Source organism: Felis catus, chromosome F2 (genome assembly GCF_018350175.1).
Source record: "Felis catus isolate Fca126 chromosome F2, F.catus_Fca126_mat1.0, whole genome shotgun sequence".
Taxonomy (NCBI): domain Eukaryota; kingdom Metazoa; phylum Chordata; class Mammalia; order Carnivora; family Felidae; genus Felis; species Felis catus.
Window position 1 is genome coordinate 83,046,727 of NC_058385.1, and position 16,286 is coordinate 83,063,012.

The 16,286-nt window shown below is 61.4% G+C and overlaps 1 protein-coding gene across 4 annotated transcripts; it reads right to left on the reverse strand.

The window, feature by feature from the left end:
- Nucleotides 1-162: 162 nt before the first annotated feature.
- TONSL (tonsoku like, DNA repair protein) lies at nt 163-13,310 on the reverse strand. Of its 4 annotated transcripts, none has more exons than XM_004000175.4 (26): nt 13,184-13,309; nt 12,994-13,089; nt 12,560-12,702; nt 11,782-11,965; nt 11,301-11,430; nt 10,962-11,133; nt 10,763-10,877; nt 10,079-10,224; nt 9,826-9,978; nt 9,465-9,590; nt 9,143-9,323; nt 7,820-7,902; nt 7,628-7,717; nt 7,200-7,272; nt 6,959-7,122; nt 6,761-6,884; nt 5,873-6,621; nt 5,701-5,777; nt 5,145-5,298; nt 4,980-5,058; nt 4,134-4,435; nt 3,802-3,973; nt 2,906-3,081; nt 2,308-2,381; nt 1,638-1,771; nt 163-421 (listed from the first exon to the last, which is right to left on the reverse strand). In XM_004000175.4, the coding sequence occupies exons 1-26, from the start codon at nt 13,206-13,208 to the stop codon at nt 231-233; spliced, it is 4,113 nt and encodes a 1,370-aa protein (XP_004000224.1). In that variant the 5' UTR covers nt 13,209-13,309; the 3' UTR covers nt 163-230. The 4 variants fall into 4 exon arrangements, with proteins under 4 accessions (XP_004000224.1, XP_011289825.1, XP_011289823.1 ...); XM_011291523.3 differs by having other exon boundaries at nt 3,802-3,865; nt 5,701-5,780; XM_011291521.3 differs by having other exon boundaries at nt 5,701-5,780.
- Nucleotides 13,311-16,286: the final 2,976 nt, after the last annotated feature.

The following is a 16,286-nucleotide window of genomic DNA, read 5'->3' on the forward strand; positions in this document are numbered from 1 at the left end:
CAACCCACAGGCGGGAAGGGGCTCCGGGAAAGGAGACTGTCCTCTCCGCGTAACCACCAAATGACCAGAGCTGCGCCCAGTTCCAGCGGGCTCTCAGCTCCCCTACAGCAAAGTGAACCCCCGCTTTCCCCCTCCCACCCGCCTCCCAGGCAGCAGCGGGGGTGGAGGCAGCAGCGGCGATCGTTTATTTGAGGCGAGGGTGGGTTGCAGGGCAAGGGCAGTGCCGCCTGTCAGAGGCGCCGGTAGAAGAGCTGGGGCCCTCGGTCCAGTGTGCACGCACTTCCAGGCTGGCCGGGCAGCAGCTGGCGCAGGGCGTCACGGTCCTCGGTGGAGAGGCGTCTGCTGCACAGCTGCAGCTCCTGGAGCTGCGTAGTGATCCTGTCCCAGAGGCCCAGGCCCAGGGGGCCCTGGACAGCACAGCCTGCAGGGGGGGAGGGGGGAGCTGGTCTCAGGGAGCAGGCCCCAGCGAGGTAGACGGGGAAATCCCGCAGGAGTCAGTGGCGTTCGCAGTACACCTATGGAACTCCCAGGCCTGTGTTCTTTTCTACCAACGTGGCCCTCAGGAAGAGGCCACTTCCCCTGAGCCCCAGGGGCTACAACCAGGTGCTTGGGCAGATGCCCAGGAGAGGCCCACTAACACCCTAGGAAGGCGTGCGTGCTTCCAGAGAGGCCACCCGGTCCGTGGGCTCCTTTCGTAGCCAGTAGGCAGGCAGGAGGGAGACTGGCTAAAATAAATGCTGCAATCACATCTGTGCCTCTGACAGTTTCTATGACAATGCCTGGGGTCTTTCCATCTGTAAAATGGACACTATAGGAATGCCTATGGGTCTTAAGAGGACAGACACTAAGCTGTCAAGGTTTGATCTCCAGGGAGGCCAGAGTGCCCAACAGGCTCAGGACCCTAGGGAGCTAGGGGAGAGGACAGGTACAGATGCCAGGTGTGTGGGAAGCAGCCCCTTAGCTGTGTGCAGATATCCCACCAGCTTGCCTTCAGGGCTGCCTTCTTGGAGGAGCCGGCTTGGCCTTGTGGGGTGGGAGTGAGGAGCAGGAGGAACCCAGGGGTTCCCTGTGTACACACCCACTCCTAGTCCTTATGCTCCTAGAGGGCAAAGCCTGGTACTCTCCTGCCCCAAGCCCTGGCTGGATGTGTCAGGCTATTGGGTGGCCAGTTTACCAAATTAATGTCTCCTGGGGTCATCGTCAAGGCAGCTCTGGTAGGGTACTGTGCCTGGGTGTGGCCAAAATGAGAATACACAGGCTGGGAAGGTAGAGTCAGGGCAGACCCTGCCTGGAAGTGGGAAAATCCCTCGGTGGCAAGTTTTTGCCATCCTGATCTTGAGCTCTGTCCTTTTGCCAATGGTAATTAGGAAATCCTTGTGAAAGGGGACCCACCCCCGTCCCCCCACCCCAGTCACCATGGTCTCTGAGGTTCAGGCTGAACAGGCCAAAGGCAAAGCCCCCATGGTCCTCCCTGCCCTGTGTTAGGAACCGGGCTTATACCCCCTTCCAGTCACACTGGTCACTGTTCTCCACTGTATCTAACTAAAGGAGCCCAGCCCACCTTTGCCATCTGGCTGGTAGCAGTGACAGCCCATTTAGAGGAAGCACCAGGGCTTCGGGTAGGTCCCCAAGCTCACCTGACAGGCCAAGGAAACTGAGGCCTTGGGGCCGCACCTGGAGGGCAGACAGGAGCTCCTCCAGGCCAACACGGCCAATCTCAGGGTTGGCAGACAGGTCCAGTGAAATGAGTGAGGGGCAAAGAGGAAGGCATCTAAGACAACAAGAGAAGAAATAAAGGGGTCAGCCTCTAGGGAGGGAGGCCCTCAGTACTGCAGAAAGCTGCCCCAGACAAACCACAGCTCTGGGAGCCATAGGCCAGGCCCTATAGGCTCTGCCCCAGTATGCACGGGTGCAAGTACTTCTCTAGGGCCAGCTGGACACTGCCAAGGGCCAGGACCATAGTGACCAGGCCTGGGTATATGCCTCCCTGGCTTGGGTGCCCAACACCGCCAAGAGCCAGCTGAGGCTGGAGGGTCATGAGTGGCCCCGGTATGGGCTGCTACAACAAAGGGTAATCGGAAAGGCTGTCAGGAGCCTCAGGAGTACGGGAAGAAGAAACACAAGGAGGCAGGCTTGAAAGCTGGAAGGAGTGAGGGGAAGAAGCTGTTACTACCAGTTGTTACTACCAGGGCCTCGGGTAGGTCCCCAAGCTCACCTCCCTTCCCTGCCCAACCCAGCACTCCAGGGTACTGGGACTTGAGATCAGACTCCCTCAGAATAGTGCAGGAGTGGGTGGCACAGCATTACCTGCTCAGTTCTCTCACCGCCTTGTCGCCCAGGTGGTTTGCAGACAGGCTCAAGTGAGTCAGAGCACAGCCTTCCTAGACACAGCAGAGGCCCAAAAGGAGTAAGGTTGAGTGGGGCACCTACCCTCTCTGCCTCCCAGTAGAGGACCCAAACCCAGGTCAGATACCTTCCTTCTTCCTCAGAAACAAGGGGCCAAAGACTGCCTGACCCCCAAGGCACCAGAGGGGAGCAGCATCCCTTCAATGTGAAAATCAAAAGGAAACGCCTCCCCTTCTAAGTCATACCCGACATGTGAAAATCACAGGGATCAGCCCCACATGGAAGAGTCAGGGGACAGAGCCCTAGGAAGCCTGGCCAGACCTTGGGATCTGCCTGGGGTCCCAGGCACCTTTCCTGCTGGCCAGGAATTCACAGCCCGAGGCAGGCAGCTCTCCCAAAAGCTTCACCCACAGCTGTTCTTTCTGAACCTGCAACCCTCTTCCCAGGCTGCTCCTACCCCTGCCAGGTCTCAGGTGCGGAACTGTAGCCCGGACAGCCCAGCCTTGCTTTGCCATGGCACCCCCCACCCCCACCCCTCTCCCACCAGCCGCATACATACCTTAGTCAGGAATCTGACCACAGGCTCCACGAGGTCTGAGTCACTCTTGCTAGCTGCCACAGAGCTAAGCTCCAGGCGCTGGAGGGTGTGAGCGGGCAGGCTCCGCAGGGCCTGGGCCAAGGCACTGGTGCCCAGGATGTTGTAGGACAGAGACAGTGTCTTCAGGTGCTTGGCATCTGCACGGGGGACCAGAACCACTGTCAGCCACACACGGTCACCAACCCAGCCCAGCTGCAGTCCTAGGTCCAACACCTTCATGATCCCTCTGGGGAAGCTATCATCCCTGAGATTTTGTGCATGCAGAACTGAGGGAACTCCCACCTGGGGTTTCCCAGGCAGGGAGGGGACAGGGCCAGACTCCTGAGCCCACCCTCTCCCCACCATCTCTGGGCTACCTGCCTCCCCCAACCCAAGCCAGGACGGAGTACCTGAGACAGGCCCTGGGCCAGGGTGTCTGTGAATGATGGGGTGGGGTTGGAGAGCACCTCCTGCTGCCCTAATCCCAGCCTCTCCTCTGCTGTTGCTCTCACATCCCCAAGCCCCACTTCCTAGCCCACCACTTCTGCAGAAAGGCCCCCTGGAGGACTCCTAGTTCCCAGTCTCTCAGTACTGGGGCCACCGCTCTCCACGGCCTCGGTGTACGTGGTGGGATCATCTAAGGCAAACGGAACGCTAAGAGCTGGTGAGAATAGGGAGACAGGGACAGCGGCCCATGGCATGTCCTAGGGGAATGACCCGAGCCCAGGAAGACCTAGCACATCCACCTATGTGCTCCTAGACACCACGCCTGGTCGCCCGGGGCCCCTCTTGCTCAAGGCTCTCTGTGCCCCTGGACATGCCCTTCTGATGGCAACTGGAACTCTGGGGCCAGGGAGTGGACATGCCCATCAGCTCACCTTGGAAGGCACTACCTAGGGCTGCCTGGTGGCTCAGGAAGAAGCTGGGGCCAAAGCCACAGGCCTGGAGATGCAAGGTACTGAGTGAGGGGCAGGCCTGCAGGATGAATGCCAGGGCCTGACCACTGCCATCCCCGAGAGGGTTCATGCTTAAGTCCAGCTCCTCCAAGTTCTGTGGAAGACATGGGCCCCCTGGAGAATCTGGTCTCCTTGCCATCCCAGAGCTGGGCAGAGGTCAGCACTCGCCACTGCACCTTCCCACCCAACGACGGGCTGATTGCAAACGTTCTGATGCCGCCCTGTTGCCAGCCTGCTGCTCCCCATGCCTCTACCTGCAAGGTGGTCTGCCCCAGGAGGCCTGTGGCAAGCTGGCGTAGGCCTTCAGGGCCCAGGTGATTGGAAGAGAGATCAAGGAGAATCAGGCCAGGCATGGTGCCCAGGGCGGCCAGCAGCTCAGCAGCACATCCATCCCCCAGCCGGTTCCCTGCCAGGTGCAGCTCCCGGAGAGCTGCGTGCAGCTTCAGGGCCCGCAGCAGTGGGGTGAGCTGGGTCTGGCGCAGGGCCAGGGAGCAGGCGCTGAATGAGGGGCCCGAGCCCTGGCACTCCATGGCCTGGAGCACCTCCTGGTGCTCCTCTGGAGGGAGGGATATAGCGTCACCAGGACCAGAACCTGCCGTTCTGCCCTGGGAATCCTGGGGGGTCAAACCAAACATCTCCCTCCTCACTCATGAGCCCTGGGACACCCCAGAGGTGCTGCAGAGCCCAATCCCACAAGCCTGTGGGCCCAGCATCACTTGAGCCCCCACGCATGGCTGGTGGGTGGGGATGTCCCTTCTCTGACTTGTCAGGTCCTCTCGGCAGGGCTCCAACCTCTGTCACCGCCATATCTCAGGGCCCAAGGCAAGCTCCCTTGGAGAGCCACCCTGGACCTACCCTTCAGTGGCTCTGGTGACTCTATGCCATCCCGCCTCCCACAGGGCCAGTGTTGGGGACCACCCACATGTGTGGGCACTGGGCAGAGGAGGAAAACCTGAGGCCAGATGTCAGGGGGAGGGTGCCTCGGTGGATATCTAGGGCTCGGGACATTAGGCCCACAGACCTGGGAGTGGCACAGGAAAGTGGACCATGAACACCCAGCGCCTCTGCCCAGGCCACTTGAGGCTCTCCTGGGCTCCTACCTTGCTGCAGGCTCTGGCAGGCCCTGCGGTAGCGGTCAGCCAGCGGGGGGAGGTCCCACGAAGTCACCTCAGCCAATACCTGCAAAGCACCGTCACTAAACAGCCCCGGGGGCCCCCCACGCTGGGGGCTCTCCTATGCTCAGGGCCCAGGCTCCTACCACTCACCTCCTCGTTGCTCTGTAGCACATCAGGGATGGGGTCCTGTGGGGCCAGCAAGGCTCCCTCCTTTCGCAAGACGAGCCTCGGCAGCAGCCCACAGGCCTGGCAGTAGCGCTGGGCAGCCTGATCAGCCAGCCAGGCCACAGAGTGGACCTCCCTGCTGCAGGGACAAAGGGGAAGCTGAGCTGGCCGGGTCCCTGCACACACTGAGGAAAAGCCTCTAGGGTCCTGCCATCTCTAGGTCTATAGCTCTTCTGTCTGGCTCCCTCCCCTCCCCTCCCGCTGCCCCTGCCCAGGACATGCCCGTGCTCTCTGCAGCTCTTCCAAGCTTTTCCTAGGGGCCACGGGGCCTGACCTAACCACTCCAGTGCCCTGTCTATGCTCCTGCGGGGCACTCTTGCCCTGGCCTGCAACCTCATGTCAGCTATGGTAGGGCCCCTGGACAGCAAGGTGACGCAAGTCAAAGTAAGCCCTTGTGACCCGCGCCATCTGATCTGCAAACATGAGGGTTCTCCCAGGGGTGCCGGGGAAGCTGGGACTCGGAGCGCATGTGACGCCTTACCTGTGTGGGACGGGGATGAGGAAAAGACTGTCCTGAACTCGCACTCGCACCCGGATGGGAGGGGGCAAAGACGGACCCTGCTGGGTGGGGGCAGGGCACAACAGCCTCAGTCAGAAAACACAGCCGTCTAGCCTCACTGCCCCCACTGCCCCCACCCAGGGAGTGCACCCACCGAGGGCTGGCCCGCCACAGGGCTCTTCTCCCCACTGGGCCCCGAGGCCCTGGAGACATCCGGGCTCCATGGAGGCTCTGCAGCCGAGCTACCGTCTCCACCTGCCCTGACCAGTGCACCGCAACTCCTGAGACGGGGCAGCCGGCTCTGCCTGGCCCGGGCCCGGGGCCTGCTGGAGCTCTTGTTGCCTGACCCCGAGGCACTACGACCGGTACTGTCACCACTGCCTGGGGAGCGGGGCAGATGGCCATCCTGGCGGCTGTGGAGCAGTGGTGAGTCGTCCTCCAGCCAGTCTGAGGCCAGACACTCCTCTTCAGGGATGAGCGCTGGCCGTTGCAGGGTGGCCTCGCCTGGACCCCAAGGCGGGCCGGACCCCAGGTGGCAGCTCTGGGCACTGCCCACGCCTCGGACGCCCACCCAGGGAGCACTCGCTGCCGCCGCCTCCCGGTTGCTGGTGGATCCGGGCGTCCGGGCTTTGTCCTGTTGTGGCTGGACAGAATGCCGGGGCCTCTTCTGGTTCGGTCGGGGGGGGCCTGGGTTGTCCTCACCCTCTGAGCTGCTACTGCTGGCCAGTTTGTGCCTGCTCCTCCGAGGCCTGGTCACAGCTGGAACTGTCTGCCCCAGAGAGACCCTGGCACGAGCCTGAGAGGTCTCTGGGGGTCCTGGGCAGGGGCTCGAGGGAGGAGAGACCTCAGGGTCAAACAGCTGGTTACGTGGAAGAGCGTGGGGAGCCTGGGAACCGTGGGGAGCTGTGGGGGGATAGAATCTCGTGTGAGGCGGCGTCCGTCACTACCCAACCACCCATGCTAAGACGTCACTTGGAATCAGGGCCTGGGGCACTCTCAGGTCAGGGAGAGCCGTCCCCAGGGGCAGACGGTCTGTACTTGCCTCGGCCTGAGGGGGCCGCCCGGAGCAGCCTCTCCATGGCACCAGCCTTCTCTCGGGTTTCGCTGTCCAGATCCTTGCCATACAGCCTCACCCACTGCTGCAGTGTCTCCAGCGGGCTGTGCCCCTGCGTGGCGGTTGGCTGAGCAGGGCCGGCAGGAGCACCCCACCCGCCACGGCCTGGCCTGTACCCCCACTCACCTTCGTGGTTCGGAGTGTGACTGACGCTCCCCGTTCAATGAGCAGTTCAGCCACCTCGAAGTGGCCGCAGTTGAGGGCATCGTGCAGAGGGGTGATGCCTTCACAGCCCTGGCCGCCTGGGTCATCTACCACAGCCCCGTGGTCCAGCAGGAAGCGGACAATGTCTGTGGGCCAGGAGATGTGAGCTAGCTCCCAGCCTTTGTTGGCCCCCGTCCTTGGCACGTACCAGCCCCGTACTCACCCAGATGCCCATAATTGCAGGCCTCATGCAGGGGTGTCCAGCCACAGTAGTCCCGAGGGTTCAGGGGGTGGCCCTGAGACCAAGGATGGGAAGGAGCCTAACCTGAGTATCCCTCAGGCTGGCCTCACCGTGGGGCTCTGAGGTCCCAGGAGAGCCAGGGCCTGGGTCTGGGTCTCAGAACTCAGAACGGGCCCCGTAAGTCTACCCTCAGGCCTGGCTCTGCCCTGGCCTAGGTCCTAGCGGAGAGAGATGGTCCCCACACAAGATGCATCATCTCAGGGAGGCCCCTGAAGGGACTTGGGCAGGCCCAGCAGCCACGATGCACCCTGCAGCCCCCATGCCCTGCCCTATCCCCTCAGGGAGACAGTGCACCCCAGGAGAGAGTCCCCATGACCCACAGAGTAGCTAGAACGAGGCAGCAGACCCACCTGCCTTACAAGGTCCTGGACACGACCCAGGCGGCCCTCGATGCAAGCTCGGTGTAGCAGAGTCTCCCCAACATCATTGCGCCGGTTCCACTGTGGACAGTTGTCCCAGGACAGGAAGCAGAGGTGTGAGGGGACCAGGCAGTCCTGGCAAGCATGGGAGGGACACACGCAGTACCCCCACACCATCCTCACCTTGTTCACCGTCTGCCGGCCCAGGCAGGCCCGCAGCTCCTCGTCCTCCTCCGGCTGCTGGGACCAGCCCTCAGCATCACCCTCTGGAACAGAGCCCGGCCCACTCCACGTAAGCCAAGCCCCCCCGTCCCCAGGCTCCCCTGACCTTCCAGGCCTGGAGGAGGGGGGTCCAGTGTGGACTGCTATTCCACTCCCAGCCCTGTCCGTGGTTGTTCCTCACTCACAGACCCCCGGCCCACAGGGGATGCACCCGACCTTTCTGCCCACCTGACCCCTATCCATCATGTGCTAACCCCATGCCCAGACCCCTCTGGATCTCCCCACCCCAGACTTCTGTCCCCTCCTGGGAAGCACCCTTGTTGGGCCAAGTCACGCTTACATTACAAATAGCTCATCCCGTGAGCCCAGGTGCCCTCCACCTGCACGTGCCTGGCCTTCCTGTCTGCATCTGCCTCCCCCAACTCACTTGGCTGACCCCACTCCTCTTCTCTGCTCTTGTCCTCTACTCCCTCTGCTGCTAGTCTTTGCTAGAACCTTCTTCTACTTCACGGGCTCCTCTTACGTGACCACTTGCTGAGTGGTATTACCTATAGTTCCTGCTTTGGTCCTCTAACTCTCCTCTGGCTGCCTACACCCACATACCGGTGACACGCAGCCTAACCCCCTTCTAAAACATGGCATAACCTTCCCACAGCCGTTGGCCGCTCACTGAGAGGTTCTGGAAGCCCCTCAAATTCAAAACTGAACTTGTTCCTTGTGGCCCCAGGGACAGGTCTCCCACCTCCCACCTCTCAGCCAGAAGTGAGCCACCGGCTGCACCCACCAGCCTGGCACCCCCTGGGTGATGGCTCCAGCCTATCCTGCACGCCCACCTCCCACAAGGCTGACCCTGCCAGCCTTGAGAGAAAGCCTGCACCAGCTCTCAAGGGTTTCAGGAAGTGCTGAGCTCCTGTGCCTGGCAGCCAGCGTGCTGTCTCCACTCCCCTCTTGTCTGCCCTGTACCCTCCTCTCGTGGTGCCACTTCTCCAGGTCTGACCCTGCACCTCCTTCCCCAGCAGGTACCCACTAGCCTTCCCATCAATGACTCCCCCAGGAAGGTTCCGGAGCTGCCCCAGAGCCCCCCGCCCCCACTCCCCTCTTCCATCTACCAGCACAGACCACCCTTCCTCCACAAGGCTGAATCCTCCTGTCGCGAGCCGGTGAGCAGCCCCAATGAAGACTCCACCCTCGCCCGGCCCAGCCCAGGGCCCAGCCCCAGCAGGTGTCAGGGAGGAAATGCCACGGGCAGCTGGCATAGGGGCCAAGGCAGCATTCGGGCCTCACCACTCTCCGAGAGCTCCACGTCGCTGGCCTCGGGGGTGTCACCATCACCCTCCTCCTCCTTATCCTCGTCCTCCTCCTGGTCTCTGGGCACACTCAGCTCCTGCAGCCTGGCTTCAGTGCCAGGGGCCTCCTGGGGCTGCAGCCTTAGCTGCACGCTGTGGAGGTGCTGTAAGACCTGCCTCTGAGGGGCAGGAGATGCCCAGTTCAGGGCTCCAGGGGCACTAGACACCCTGAACGGGGAGATGGGGGTGGGGGACGAGGACAGGCAGGTCGCAGGAAAGCTGCACTGGGGGGTTCCACGTGCGTGGATGCGCTTCTGTACCTGCAGCTGGGGCCGCTGGGCCTGCTGGGCACAGCTGAGAGCCTTTTGGAAGCATGGTGCCAGCAGCTCATAGGCATCGCCGGCCTCCTCTCGGGATAGCGCAATGTTTAACCAGGTCTTGGCCTCCTGGAGCAGGAGGAGGAGGGATGAGCTTTGTGGCTGCTGTCCGCCCCATGGAACTGGCCCCGGCCAAGGCCCAGCTCCCACTGCTGCCCCCACGAAACAGGAGGACGGCAGCCCTAGAAAGGGAATGCCTGTCCACACAAACACTCGAGAGTGGCGGTCCTGAGGCAGAGCCGTGGAGACCTACTCGCATCGCCCCTCTGCACCCCGGGTGGGACCGGACGCCATTACTGCTCACCTCCAGGGCGTCGCCACCACGCAGCCTCAGCTCCTGTTCATAGTGGGACACGGCCCGGCGGTGGTCCTTCATGTCTCCCAAGGTGGCGGCCAGGGACACGTGGATGACGGCCAGCTCGGGCCCCGGCCTGCTTAGCAGTTCTGCAAAATACAGCTGTGGAGGCAGTGACAGCGAGGCCAGGGCTGCCTCACACCCCACCAGCCCAGAGTGTCACGACCGCCCCTTTCCTCCCGCCCCAGCAGGGGACGCACACCTGCTTCTGGTAGGCCTCGGCCGCCTTGGGGAAGTCGCCTGCCTTAGAGAACAGGTCCCCCAGCTGCTCACAGATGCCCATGGCACGCTGGGGGTCACTGGCCTCCGACTCTTGCAGCTGCTGCTGCAGCTGGACCACTGCCAGCACTGCAAGGAGAGCCTTAGTGAAGAGGGGACACAGCGTGGGGCTCCGACCCAACCGCCACCTGTGACTCATGTGCCCTGGGTGGGCCGTCCACTGTCTCTAGGCCTCTGCTCGCCCCTAGGTAAGGGGGCAGTAACAAAACACACCTCGTGGACTTGCTGCATGGATCAGGAAACTAGTAACTGACACCTTGAAGAAGCACCTGGCTCACAAGGGGAGCTACTAGCTCCTGCCACTTGTCAGTCCTCACGGGCCACACGCGCCGTCTGCTCTCCCATCCTCTCTGGCAACACTTTCGTCTCCGCCTTGCCAAAAAGATCCTGGCTCGTCTATAAATGCCCAGCCAGCCTCCTGAGCACCCTCAATGTGTCCCTCAGTGTGTCCCCCTCTGACACACCATGCTGAAGGCTCTGAGAAATGGGGGGCTCTCTTCCCAACAAGAAGGGGGTGGGGAGCAGGAAAAGGCCTCACACTGATGCCGCCATCTCCTCACCCCTTCCGGGGGAAGTTCAGCACCCTGGGTCCCCTTCCAAGGCTCACCATATTTAAGGGTCCGGCAGATCGCTGCCTTCTGCAAAGGCTTCTGAAAGCCCAGCCTGTAGGCTTTCTTCAGGGCTCTTTTGGCAGCCAAAAAGTCCCCCAGGTCTTGGAAGATCTGGGGAGAAAAGAAAGGTGAGATTGCAGGCTCCCTGGAGCCCGAGCCCCTCGGCAGGGAAGGCCCAGAGTTGTAAGTGGGCACCTGGGAGATGAGCACGCAGCAGTCACTCTCCATGAGCTCCTTCCTCAGGGCACGTGCGCACTCACGGGCCCCCTCCAGGCAGCGCATGGCTTGGGAGTGCTGCCCTCGGCGCCAGTGGATGGCACCCAGGTTGTAGCGGGCACGGAATAGGTCCTCGTAGAGGCGGTTCTGCCTGTGGGAGGCGACAGGGCTCAGAGTGACTGGGGGCACCCAAGCGCTGACATGCAGCTGCTGATGCTAAGCCAAGCCTGCTCTATGCCACAGATGTGCGGCAGGTGAGCAGGGAGGGCAGGCGGTGCTCTCTCAGGAGGCTCCTTCCTCCAGGGGCGGAGGCCTTACTCGGCAAGGAAGATGCTCTTCCGGAAATAGTCATTGCACGGGGCCATCTGCTGCAGGCTCTCGAAAGTGAGGCCCAGGTTGAGGTAGAGTCGGGTCCTCATCTCACTCAGCTCTCGCTTGGTCAGCGTCCCTAGAAGATGCCCCCACGAATCCTCAGTGCCTCATCCCCACTTGGGGTATCTAACTCGGGGTCTGTGCAGCCTCTCCCCCACCCCTCTTCCTGTCTCTTGCTGTGGTGACGAGCTCCTGCTGTAGACAGAGCGTGGGAAGGAGCAGACAACGCCCAGATGTGAGGATGTGGGGAGCACAGGCCATGCACTTCCTCATGGGAGGCTTTAAGGACAGATCTCAGCCTAGCAAAGGGTGGGCCCAGGCAAGTAGAACCCACCATACAGACAGAGCAGACACTGGAGCTGTGGCCTCCTCTGCTAGCAGGTCAGGAGGCAGAGGTTGGGAAGGCCTGGCCTCTGAGGGCCCTCACCCTGCAGCTTCTCGTCCACAATAGCCAAGCTCTTCTCAAAGGCAGTCTGTGCCTGCAGCAAGGCGTCCTGTGACTGACAGTGGTCATAGATGTCCAGGTAAGTGCGGCCAATGGTGGCCCAGGCCCTCTGCAGCTCAGTATGATTAGACAGGGAACGGGCCAGCTCCAAGTAGCGGTGCTGGTGCTGGGGTGCAAAGGAATGGCCATTGTGAGCCAGCTCCCACCTCAAGCAAATCCCATATGTACCCCAACTCCAGGAGGCGCCTACCTCTGCCAAGGAGAACCCCCTACGCCCCTCAAATCCCCACAGAGCAGGACAAAGCCAGGCTGCACAAGTCCCATATCCTCTGTGCCACGGGCTGCCTGTGGGGACAGCGGTGCCACACTCCAACCAGCCATCATCATCATATGGAGGAGACGCTGACTGGGAGTTAGCTGGGCTGTTGCAGCCCCACTCGCCAGGACCCGAGCAGGCCCTTTGTGGACAGTTGTGCCAACTCCCCAGCTGGCCCACAAACACAGCTCAAGTGTTATGTTTGTTAATGGTTTGTGGGGCCAGACTCCCAGGCTATGATGTGCCTACCCAAAGACCAGACTACAATTCCCTGACACAGGGCTGCCTGAAGAGGCCACGTCCAAGCGTGTCCCCCTCTAGCCAGAGGCCAAGACAGTGAAAACTGTGCTTCTCTCCTCAGAAAGGGACCAGCTCGAAGTGTGGGCTCTGCAGGGCCGGGTGTGGTCAGCATGTGTGCTGGGGGTGGGAGTGGGCTCTGCCCACCTTCAGGGCAGCTGAGTAATCCTCCAGCTCAGCCAGTCGCTCTCCGATCTTGCGGTGGGCCACGGCACAGCCCAGAGGGTCATCGATGCTCTCCAGGAGCTGTAGCTCATGCTGGTGCTCTCGCAGGGCCTCTGCGTAGCGGCCTGGGCAGGCAGGCGCGGCAGGCTTCAGCCCTGGCTGGGCAGTCGGCCAGAGGCTGCGAGGGCGAGCGAAGGCGAGCGAGGGCGAGCGAGGCCGTGGCCGGCCCTGGGCGGCCGGCTCAGCAAGGTTCCTGGCCCCTGCCCTCGGCCTTCCCCCCCGCCTCCGCCCCCCCCCCCCCGTCCCCGCTGGCTCACCCGGTCCCCCATCCCTTCCTACCCCCCAGGGCTCCGACCTCCAGCCCTACAGTTCTCCCGGCCCTGGACCACAAGATGGGCCAAGGCTGGGGCACGTACCATGGCTGGCCAGGAGTTCCCCCAGCTGGTGGGAGAGGGCGGCCTCGTCCCGCAGCTGCCCGCTTCTCTGGGCCTTGGCCTTAGCCTTGCTCAGCTCTGCAGAGAGAGGGAGACGAGGCAGGGACGCTAAGCTTCTTCGCCTGAGTGGGCCAGACCCTCCCCTCGCCCAGCATTCCGCCCGGAGACTCACGACGAAGCTCGCGCTCCACATTCATCCTCCATCAGCCGCGCGCGGGGATCCGGACTTCCCGCGTTCCCTGCCGCCGCCGCCGCCGCGGCTCCGCCCCCGCCAGGCGGGGGGCATCCCGGGAAATGTAGTCCAGCCGCCCGAGGCATCGTGGGAGCTGTAGTCCGGCTGACGTCGGGTCAGGAAGGACAGTGAGAGGGCGGCGGGAGGATCGACACCTCCGTAGACTCTTGGGGTCGCGTGGAAGCTGAGCCCCATCCTCACCCCTGATCCCGGCCCCGCAGCCGCCCTTGGGGTGCGGTCTCCTGCGCTCGTACTGCCGCTAACCACTCACACGCTCAAAGCCTATCTGCGTGAGCGACTTTACTTGGGAGACACACTGCCTTCATATAAAAGGAAATGAAGGGATCTATGATCTAATACCCTTGAGTACTTGGATATGTGCATGTAATCAAACACGCCCCTTTTCACAGAGCCCGCGGAACAGCCGCGAATGCAGCCCCAGAGCCGTCGCGTTCAAGGACACAACCCCCCGTGTTTTGGGGGAAAAGGGGGGATGGATGTGTCTTCCAAAGTGAACAAAGTACTTCTTCCTCAGTGCGCACACAACGAACTCTTGAGGGCTTGGTGCACCCGGGCCTCAGACCTCTAAATGCCTGTCCTGTATCCACTGCTTTGAGGAACCAACACCTGCCATGCCTTAGAGGTTTCAGTCCCCACTACACAGCACATCCAGCCCCGGATGCAGGGTGATGAGACTAGTGTCCAAAGACCCCAGGGGAGGCCCGGAAAGAGTGTGAGGTGGCTGCATTTATTTTCTGTGGAAGTCAAAACAGACCCAATAGGGTAGAACTCTCAGCCAGTGGATGAACCATGAGGCCCACAGTGGAGGAAGTGAGAGAGGGGATAGATGGGTCTGTGGGTCTAGGGAAGACTGCCCAGGACCGGTGATGAGGCTGCAAGGAGTGGGGGCAAGGGCAAGTCTGAGGAACTGCAGGAGATGGGAAGTTGGATCCAGGGAACCCTCTTCTCTTGGAAGGGTGAAGGGCTCTGCAGGTCCCTAGTTGGGTCTGGTGGGTGGGGAGCACAACAGGGAGGCCCTGAAACCAAAAGAGCTGCTTGGAGGGCAGGCTGCTGGAGTGTGAGGAGCACAGTGAGGGGTAAGTGGAGATGTGGTAGGGGTGAGAGAGCGAGGCCAACTGGGGTAGAGACTGGCTCAGCTCAATAGGCCAAGGGCAGAGACTGTGTTGGGGCTCCCCTTCCAATGTCAGCATTCACAAGACAGCCCAGAGAGGACCCCACTTCTCTATGCCTCAGCTTTCCCACTGGTCAGACAAGATGTGTATGTGGGGCAGTACTGAGCAGGGTCCAAGGAGTGGGGGCCGGCAGGGGCAGCAGCTGAGTCCTGCCCAGGATGCTGGCTTCACCCAGGGAAATGCATCCATGAGGCTGGCTTTTCACATAAGGAAACACAGACAAAACATGGTTTGGAATTTTTTTGAAACTATATAGTTACATACAGAAAATATCCAAAGAGAACGCAGACCACAATAGTGACATGTAAGTCATTTCCCACAATGATAAAAACACCTCTCGCTTTCCTCTTTAAAAAATTATTTTTATTATTTTTGCAAATGTCTCACTTGGGTGAACTGAGGGATGTAGTGCACATAGGGGAGTGGTGATGGTGGAGGGGGCAGCCTGCTGTGTGCCCCCAGGCCTCCTCCACATCTGCCAAGGTTGCACCCCCGCTCTCTCTAGCTCAGGATGCCAAATGCCAAGGGGTCCTGGAGACAGACCACTGGTGTTCTCTCCTAACAAGGAGGTTGGGAAATCCCCAGTAAATCGATGACCCCGGTGAGATGCCACAAGTAGGTTTGTGGCATCAGCTTCCAAGAGTGGCCACAACACACTACAATCTCCCAAGGTACCTGCCTCCACCAGGATGTAAGGCTCAGCTGCTGAGGTGACCGTCAGAGTGGGGGCTGTGTTGGGGAAGGCGATGCTGGGATGTATTACTACTCCTCTTGGGCACCCCCCAGACATGCCCTTGGGCTGCCAGAAATAGTGGGCTGTATGCCCCCAGCAACCCGGGAGCCCTGGTGCTGCAGAGCCCAGCCCATCTACCACCCCCATCTAAGAGCTGCTAGCCCTAGGACTGTGGGGACAGGGCACAGAAGGCCCAGCTGGCCTTGGTTTCTCCCTCCTGTGGCCCCCGGCCTGGTCCCCTCTGGCAGCCACATACCTGACCTGCATAGAGATGTTGCCTCCCACCCTACCCCACCCAGGAGAGCCTTCGGGCGCTGCTCCTCTGCCAACTCAAATCTCTCACACACAAACCTCAATTACAGGCAGACCAGGCAAGCCTGCCCCTACCCTGACTTCTCCCCAACATGGTCACTTAGAAATCCAGAAACCCTACACAGAGGGTGTCCATCCTTGAGAGATGCGGAGATCCAGGGACATGGGACCATCCCCTCTACACACGAGACCTAGCACACGGCTACCTGAATGTCATCCTCTGTATCTGCCAGGTGTGTGTGTGTGGGGGGGGGGGTGGGTGGGGGGTGGGCAGCACTTGAGGACGGGGGGACTCATGCCAGGGTGTGCTCCCAAGGATGTGTTGGGGGCCGGGGCACGGGGTCTTTGTGGAGGGTAGGAAACCAAGTGTAGCACCTCTGGGTGTCCTCAGTGGCCAGGCACAGATGGCCTTGCAGGAGGGGGTTGCCCCATAAGCCCCACGCCCTAGACTGGAAACAGGAAGCTAAATAGTCTTCTCAGTAGAACTAAGCGAGCTGCCCTGGGGTGAGAATTGGCTCAGAGGGCTGCCTGAGCTAGGCACTGGGATGAGACTCTCACTCTACCCCATGCATGGCTCCTTACCTCTATTTTTCAGCCCCCAACTCTCGGGCCAGGAGAGGGAGGGACCACAGGGAAAGGCCAGGCCTGCGGCTCTGCACGCTTACTGTCAGGGCTGCCCCAAGTGCTGAGCCTACAGGGCCCTGGAAATGGGGAGCGAGGCTGGTGGAGGAGGGCAGAGACTGCTCTGAAGCATGGGGTAGGCCAGGCCTGGGTCGAAGGAAACGGTTCTTTGGTATTGAAGCAG